The following is a 9,049-nucleotide window of genomic DNA, read 5'->3' on the forward strand; positions in this document are numbered from 1 at the left end:
ACTTCGAATACATTGACGATTGATTGAGACGAGCCCTTAGCAAAATATTGATACACATTTCTGATGATGAAATGTTTCAAAGTTGAACAACCCTTGGTAAATATCAACATTCCAGTGTGCAAAAGCTGTGCACAGTTTACATGCTTCCAACATCGCCATTCTCAAGTTTTTGTCTAGAATCTTTTGACTGATGATGTTGACTATAATTCTTTGTTGCACATCCGTATAAACGTTATTCTGTGGCAAGGAAAAGGAGATCTTAATGATCTCTCTCTATCGCCACTCGTGCGCACGTGAGCTGAACCCAAAGATCATCCAAATACTCTCCTCACTGCGCTGTGCAAAGAAATATCGATCAGGGGTCAAACTTTCCTGACCCCCAGTGTGACACCCCCGCGCAAAAAGATAAGCTACGTGTACGTACGTGCACTCCCTGGCAATCTGCACTCCCTTCCACAGCATGTTAGAGCAGCACCTACTCTTAGAACCTTTAAAAGACTGCTATAGTATCGTAACTGACTTTGACTGAACGACTTTGGACACAACGACTTATGAGTTATTTATTAGTTATTGCCATTTTGTTTATTTATTTACTTTGTGTGAGTTACCTTGTGTATAAAAATTATTACTTTGTTTTCATTTGTGAGCAAGTAGTATTTATGTTATGACCCCCTGACACTCCTCCACGCTCGACCTCTATGAAAAGCGGCCGAAATAGCGGCCGATTAGAGCATGTAACACAGTTACAGATCAAGTTGAATTAAAGGGTCAAACAAACAATGTAGGAATCACACGGGGTCCATATCTAAGTGAACCTTACACCCACACGCGAACACAACGCTCTAGACTATAAAAAGGCAGTTCCTGTCACACATCCACGACATTAGCCTCCCGAACACTAGCCGAACGCCCGTCATCCATAGTTGGGAGTAGGTGGGCGCAAGGTTGGCTAGTGTTCGGCGAGGTTGGCTGTGCCAGCTCAAAGTTTCAAAATGCGCGGAAAGAACCTAACATAACGATAACCTTATGGAAGGCGCGGAAGGAACCTAACATAAAGATCGTAGTTAAGAAGCACCAGAACTCCATCAGAAAATAGCATTTAAAAAATCGACAAAGGCAATGGAAAATTGTATTTTCCCAACGTTAATATTTTTTCGTCATCATCACTATTACTATCACGTAATCAGTTGTTAAATCGCTTAGTTTCAGAGAGATATTGCTGTGTAATAATGAATATTTGAGAGTTGACCTTAGATGATCGTAAAGGTGATCTATTAAGTAGCTGATACACAGTAGCACTATCGGATATGCAATGTCAAAGATAGACTGCACAGTAAAGAGCAGGTAAAGGGCCTGGCCTACGCATATACAATGTATCAAGACCAACTAGACTTCAACGATCTCATACCTTTGCCAAATGATGTTAACCTTTATGACTGACACATTTTATATTAATTCCGAGGCCCGCTAAGTATGCAAATAGGATCCTTATTTGCATGAATTACTAGTATATCAGGTTATATTCTCCACAATATGACCTAGCTAGCTTATAGTAAAATAAAAAAAAATACATACTTAGCAATATATCTGTTGCTCTGTCTAGTAAGTACATCTATTAGTGTATTTCTTTGGGCATCTGTACACATTGTGTCTTCGTTTCTAATGTGTTTTAATGTGAAAGCTAGCCCTGTTTTAACCCTAAACAGTACACCTGGCGTCCGCGCGGACCCCAGCACTATATATTCTGTAATGTCTTTTTTGTTTCTAAAGATTTTTTTCTGAAATTTTAGGTAATTGTCACCCACAAAGTTGTCTTTGAATACAGTGCAGAAAACTCCGTTTCTACCATTTATGAAAAAAATTATATCTGATTTTCTGTTGGGGTCCGCGCGGACCCCAGCCGGCTTTCGATCATAATGGACACACTGGCGTTCTTATACATTACCTTATTTCCGTTTTTATATGTTTTTATGCACTCATCGTATGTCTACCAAGTTTTCAGAGAATGGTGTAATAATAGAATTAAATTTTAATAACTTTGGTGTAATTCTGACATCATATGACGTCAGAGCTAATAATATAGTCCGCCATATTGGATTTTGAACAATGACGTCGTCAAATTAGCATATTCTATGCATATTAAATGATTTAACTTATATTTAATTATGGAAGATGTTATTAATGTTGGAAAAGAAGTGTAATTTAATACAAAATTTTTATGTTTAAACCAAAATTACTTCAATCTATTTTCAAAAAAACTGCCTGCTAGAAACCCGTTGCCATGGCAACACAAAAAAACATCAACTTACTAGTATTCAACTAATATGAACTTTTTTTCAGGGACATTTTAGGAAAGGTCTCCAAATTTGATACTTCTAGCGCAAGCCGTTTAGCCGCTATCTCAGATCAAAGTTGGGCCTCAAAAGCCCCTTCAGTCTGAAATGGGTTTAAAAATCGAGTATTTCTTCTTGTTTTCTTTTCTTCACCAAAAATAGAAAAAGTTCAAAATGTACGATTTTTGTATGTTAAGTGGACACAGAGGTTCCCACATCAGTTTGCAAAACAATTGAGCTTGTAGCATGTTGATAATTTCTAAAAATTATCAAAAAACTGTTCTGGGGTCCGCGCGGACCCCAGGTGTACAGATTAATCAGTCCGGGAAGGTGTACTGTTGAGGGTTAACGGCTAAGCATCATTCATCAAGCCGTATAAGTCATAAACAACACATATCAATAAATGTTTATCGATACATTGATAGCAAATATCAATTGAACATTGGTGTGTTACAAAATTAAAAAGTTACAAAGTTACATGTGAATAAAACAAACATTTAAGTGTTAAACAATTAAATTTTCTTTGTTTTCTCTGACGAGTCACAAATTTAAACTAATAACGTCACCATGAATACTAAATGACTACATTTAATCACAACTTAACTACGTTGTGTATGCCTGCGGAAGATCCAAGACGTACATGCGTGTTGTTTGACAATATCAAGTGCAACAACTATTAGAAAGAAGGTGTCAGGAATTTTAGTGCGCACCGAATGCACATTAGGCCATGTTGATTTGATTATATGGATGAAATACTCTGGTAACCCCAAAACTGATGCGAGTGTGCGAATAAAAAAAAGTTTGGCCCTCAACAAAAGTTGCTTTCATTAGGAAATCTACATGGTTTTTAAGGTTAAACAAATGACACAGAGTATGCTTTGGCGAATAATCTAGTCTTCAAATTCATTTCTTCACATTTTCGTCTTTTTCATTTCATTTTGGTATTCCGGTTTGTACGAATTACAGTATATACTGGTTTGTACGATATACAGTATGGTTGAAAACTTTTTAAGGGAAACGGCCAAAAAGTCATGTGCACGCGGATGTATTCCATATAATCAAATCAACATGGTCTTAAGCACCACTGTTACAAGAACAGAATGGAAAGTTACCACAGCATGGTTGCAACCACGGGCGCCAGAGAATATTTCTTGGCGAAAACTGGCTCTCGACTTCTTCTACGGACGACATGTGATCCCTGACACCTCTCTCAATTGTCGAGATGATCTCGGCAAACTTCGGCTCGCTCTCGGGTGAGATCGGACTTCGCTCGGCCGGATCCTTGGCGATGTCGAATAGCAAGGGGGGATCGTGATGAGTGACGCCATCACCACTGCACTGACACAGGAAGGTACGGTAACAGCCTTCAGTCCCAGGGTCCCAGTTTGGAGTCGCGTAATGTGCCTTCCAAACAGACCGACCTATATGCGGAGGAACAAGACATTTCTTAGTTTAAGCCACATCATCTTACTTTTATGTATGAAATCCGCGCGCACATTAATTTTCTCTTGTTTAAAAGAAGAAAAAAATAAAGACTACATCCTCCGAGGCTCTGGCCTGGCTTTAGGCCTGGGTAGTCCATGGTAGTTAGTGACAATACGGAGCCGGTGGTAACTCTGGAGGATGGCAGCCAGGCTACCAAAGCCCCACGATTCAAGAACTCAGTACATACGTACAGTGCCGCTTCATGAATTCCGCAAAAAGCCAGCATGTGCCGGCTTGTCATATACGTCGCTATGTACTACCGAAAATTCACAATACCAGCTTTGTATTCCTGTGGTTTGGCAGAATATATGACCAAGACCCCAAATTAGTGCGCGCAGGCGAATAAAAAAATACGGCCAAGAATGAAAATGCTTCTAAACCACAGGAATACAAAGCTTATATTGTGAATTTGCGACAGTACATAGCGACGTGTACGACAACCTGGCACATGCTGGCTTTTTGTGGAATTTATGAATCGGCACTATTTGTATGTGCAAAGTTCTTGAGTGGCGGAGCTTCGGTAGCCTCGTTGCCATCGTCAAGAGTTACCACCGGCTCCGTATTGTCGCTAACTACCATGGACTACGCAGGCCTAGATATAGAGAGCCAGACCAGAGCCTCGGAGGACGTGACCTTTTTTTTACGAACAGGCGAAAATCAATGCGAGCGTGGATGTCATCCATAAAATTAAATCGGTGTGGCCTTACCTGAAGGCGGCCTGTAGCGGGCTGCATGTATCCTGCTCCCACAGTAGTGCATGAGGAACCGGCGGTCTGTCACGTTTCTGCTCCCCGTCAGGAGAGGCATCAGGTCCCGGCCGTCAACGACTCGGTCCCCGGGAGTCTTCAGCTGGGCCAAGCGCAGAACCGTGGGGAACACGTCCATCTGACTGGTGGGTTCGTCCACTACCGTGCCCGGCCGGATAGCTCTGTATGGGGGACATAGTCCCTGTCACACATTCACGAATTTGACCTGCCGAACACTTGTCGACCCCCTCTCCGGATCCCCTCCGGATGGTTAGGAGTAGGTTGGGAACAAGTTCGGCTGGTGTTCAGCCAGGTCGGCTACTGTTCGGCCACGCATCCTGAATATCTCAAAATGTTTAAAACGTTTATGTGTAGTTAGGAGGTTCGACCATGGTTGGCTGGTGTTCGGGAGTAGGTGCGGCGTGTTTGGGAGTCAAATTTGAGTCATTCGTATACAAAGGTACGCTTGGCCTAAATCTTGCTAGGAGATGGTATTAGGAGATTTAACCCCAAGATCTGTCACGAACCATATCCTCTTATTCACCACTAAAGCGTTCGACAAAACAGCAACAAGTTGACATTCGTAATGTGAGGTTACGTAAAACAATCTACCATTCTTATACCTTCATGTTTCAGTTCAAGGGTTTATTTCAGGCAAGGATGTTTTTGTAATGACTTACTTCGGCCAGCGCAAGACGGTTGGCATCCGGATTCCTCCGTCCCACCCTGCCATGCCTTTTCCTCCTGTATAGTTCATGTACAAAATCACCATTTAATCATGTTTACCGTCGCAGAAGGAAAACAAATTGTGTTTGCTCTGTTTCCTCTTCTTCTCCAAACAAATAAAGTCAATGATCTTGTTTTTTTTTTCGAAACCTTTAAAAATAACAACGTAGCAAATTACAAAATATGTACACATTCAAAGAAAATGACGCTCAGACAAGATGCAATTTGTGTGGTTCATAGCATCTGGTGTGTGAATTCTTACCTCTTAGTATTCCGTTGTGCCCTCCTTCCCTTTGCCCGTCTGTGACGGAGATCTCCTCCACGTGGCCTCCGTTATCAGAAGTAAGGTACACAAACGTCTTGTGAGACAGACCTCTCTTCTCAACGGCGTCTAAGATAAGGCCGACTGCCCAGTCCATCTCTTCAACATTGTCACCATACCGGCCGTGTAAGCTCCTCCCTTCAAACTCCTCGGTGGCAAAAAGAGCTGTGTGAACTTTGAGAAACGAGTGGAAAAGGAAGAACGGCCTGTCGGCGTTCTCTTCTATAAACTTTAAAGACTTGTTCACGAGTCTTGGCGTCAGATCTCTCAGACTGTACGGCTGCTCCGCTACTTTTTCGTTTTCCATGAGAAGACAGTTCCAAGGGTTAAGCTGGAGAATGAAAACTTTGGGAAAGGCCATGACTAATGTACAGATCGCCAGAAAGGACAACAGCGAGAGCCAGCGGACCTGTATTTTACCGAGAAACTTCATGAGAAGCAAAGATGCAGCTCCGACCAGGCCTGCCCAGCATATCTGCTTGTATTTTCGGTATACAGGCATCATGTAGATAACACTCTCGCCGTCTTCGCCACAGTCCCGTAAGTTGGTGATCGGAGTGCCGTAGAAGTAGTCGAAGCCATGGTTGTTGGGGTGGTGACAGAGGCTGCCGGTAGCCGCACAGTGTAGACCGAGATGCCATTTGCCTAGTATGATGAAATATGGGCAAATACAATACAGCCTGGTCTTCCTCAGTAGACAGACCCAGTGAAGCTTGTCACGTGGCTTCAGGTGTGACATCAACATTGGGTCAAAGGTATATGGTAGACGATTTCGGCCCCCGTCGCGGTCTACCAGATACCTTTGATCCAGTGTTGACGTCACACTTTAAAAAAGTCACGTGAGAAGCTTCACCGAGTGACTGGTCGAAAGCTCTAGGTAATTATAATAAGAGAACCTTTTTGTGTTGGACCAAATGTTTTAACTCTAAACATACAAATTCCAACACAGATTAACTTTCAAGACAATACAGTTTTGTTTATGATAAAAATCTTTTGATTCCACACAAAGAAATTCACTTAGTTTCTAAAGATTAAATTGGACACTAAGAATATTGAACTCCGAACAAGACTACTTCCTGAGAGGGGTGAAAGAGGCTATTTGCAGCAGGGCCCATCACCCTTCACTTTACCGCGAAGGGGCCAACATCGTCTACAAGATAACTTTGAACCGGTGTTGACGTCACACTTCAAAGAAGTCACATGACACTGGGTCAGTCTACTGAGGAAGACCAGAGGGACTGGTTGAACGCTCTAGGTGAGAGAATTTCTTTGTGTTGGATCAAACCTTTTAACTTATAAACATGTATAACTACCAAGAACACAGATTGACTGTCATGATATATGTAGTACAGTACAGCTTTGTGTACGGGCTTATGGTAAACGAAAATCGCTTTATGCCATTTGATATCTACTACTTGTCAGGAGTTATCAGAAAATAAAGTTATTGACTGATTAAAAACAATTATTTTCTAATAACCACTGGCAATTAGTAGATATCAACTTTTGCAAATAATTATAAACGTGGAAAACATAGTTTCATTGCATTTGATATATATCATTATGCCAAGTTTTATCGTTGAAAAAAAAGGTTATGACATTTGAAGACGTCTTCAAAATGGTCGGAAAAATCCTATTTAGAATGATTTTTATATCGACATTTAGTACAGCCACAGCTGTTTCGTAATGAGAAATCAGTGAATTAAAAGGCCAAATTATCCAGTGAGAAAACCTCAAACATGCCATGTTTTTACAGGTAAGGCCATGTTGATTTGATTATATGTAAGAGGTGCTAGTGTCACGGAAATGAAAAGAAACCTACAGTGGACCTCACTGGAAGACAGAAGAAACATGTCTAGACTATGCATGATGTACAAAATGACTAATAAACTGGTGGATGTCCCAACTACTAAGTACCTAATACCAGCCCAGAAGAGAACAAGAAATAGCCACGCATTCAAGTACCAGAGTTATCAACCAAGGATTGAGGTGTTCAAGAATTCATTCTTTCCTAGAACTATCGCAGAGTGGAACTCACTGTCACCAAGTACAGTAGGGGCATTGTCAATAGATAGCTTTAAACAATGTCTAGAGCTAGAAGTTAAAGGGTTAGGTGTAACAAGTCGATCGGTGTAATATAGCCAGCTGCCGCCGCGCCGCGTGCCTGCGAAGCTGGTGTGTTACGCCGAAAGGCGGTTATACCGGCTATACAGATACAGATATATGGATGGCATCCGCGCGCATGAATTTTCGGGCGTTTAAAAAAAAAGTTTTCAGCCATACTGTAAATCTTACAAAACAGTTGGAAAATGAGCAAATATATACCTTACGTTTCAAAAAGAATATTAAAAACGATACCAATGTCGTAGAATGCCAAAATCAAACAAAAAAGACGAAAATGTAAAAAAATAAATTTGAATAGAAGATTATTCGCCAAACCATACTCTGTCATGTGTGCAACCTTCGTGACAACGTAGATTTCATAGCGAAAGCAACTTTTGTTTTGCAAAACTTTTTTTATTGGCACGTTTGCATCAGTTTGTTGGGTTCCTAGAGGATGTCATCCATAAGATCAAATCAATATGGCCTAATGCCTCTTTTACAGATCTTTCTGAGATTAACCTGACCCACCTATCAATGCAGTGGCATATCCAGCCTGTTTCAGCAATGTTGCAAACGTTGTTTCATTGGCAGGTAACCCACCAGTACAGGCGGTGTTAGGTAAAACCCTCATGCCGCCGCGGATTGCCATGCCTACAGACAAATGGTACATATTGAAGTGAACTATGCAGCGCACGGAGTTAAATGCCATGTACAGGCGTGCCAGAGTATGCAGTGCAGTTTTACGGAATACAGTGCAATTTTACTAGTATACAGTGCAATTTTACGAAATACAGTACAAATGGTATTAGTATACAGTGCAATTTTACAGAATACAGTGCAATCGTATTAGTATACAGTGCAAATTTACTAGTATACAGTACAATTTTACTAGTAAAATAGAACCGTATACTAATACTATTTCACTGTATTGCACGCCATGTATTGAAGGTAGCCGATATAGCTAGACATGTTCTATTCAAATAACTTTTCTACAAGATCCTTTTAACTCAGAATGGGTACGAAATCGGTGAACACACTCTTTTCAGCCTCTACACGGCTTCATGATCAGAAGCAACGGGAAAGAGTAGAAATAGGCCAAAAAGCCAGATAACAAGCCAAGAGAGTTGGTGCGCTGAAAGGAGTACTGTATTGGTATACGTCATTATAACAAAAAGAGTTAAACGTTCTTTCCAACACTGAGTAAATTGGGACTAACCCAAATTTTCGGCCTTGTTCACGGAATGGACCCTTCTATTGCAGCTTCCGGGACGTGACGTCGGAAACACGTGATTGCAGCAAAGATTCGTACGTGAGGGGTGGGCGTGGCGGCCGTCCGA

General features: G+C 41.3%; 1 protein-coding gene across 1 annotated transcript in view; it reads right to left on the bottom strand.

Annotated features, from left to right (window-relative positions):
* Nucleotides 1-3,387: 3,387 nt before the first annotated feature.
* LOC109476202 (steryl-sulfatase-like) overlaps nucleotides 3,388-9,049 on the bottom strand; it is a 7,091-nt gene continuing 1,429 nt past the window's right edge. Inside the window, exons 3-7 of the mRNA XM_019777086.1 lie at nucleotides 8,241-8,363; nucleotides 5,553-6,257; nucleotides 5,245-5,308; nucleotides 4,526-4,746; nucleotides 3,388-3,754 (exon numbers count right to left, since the gene is read on the bottom strand). Of these exons, the coding sequence (XP_019632645.1) occupies nucleotides 3,408-3,754; nucleotides 4,526-4,746; nucleotides 5,245-5,308; nucleotides 5,553-6,257; nucleotides 8,241-8,363 (1,460 nt within the window). The 3' untranslated portion in view covers nucleotides 3,388-3,407. The remainder of the gene's footprint in view (nucleotides 3,755-4,525; nucleotides 4,747-5,244; nucleotides 5,309-5,552; nucleotides 6,258-8,240; nucleotides 8,364-9,049) is intronic.

Source organism: Branchiostoma belcheri, unplaced genomic scaffold (assembly GCF_001625305.1).
Source record: "Branchiostoma belcheri isolate BF01 breed outbred unplaced genomic scaffold, Haploidv18h27 scaffold368, whole genome shotgun sequence".
Taxonomy (NCBI): Eukaryota; Metazoa; Chordata; class Leptocardii; order Amphioxiformes; family Branchiostomatidae; genus Branchiostoma; species Branchiostoma belcheri.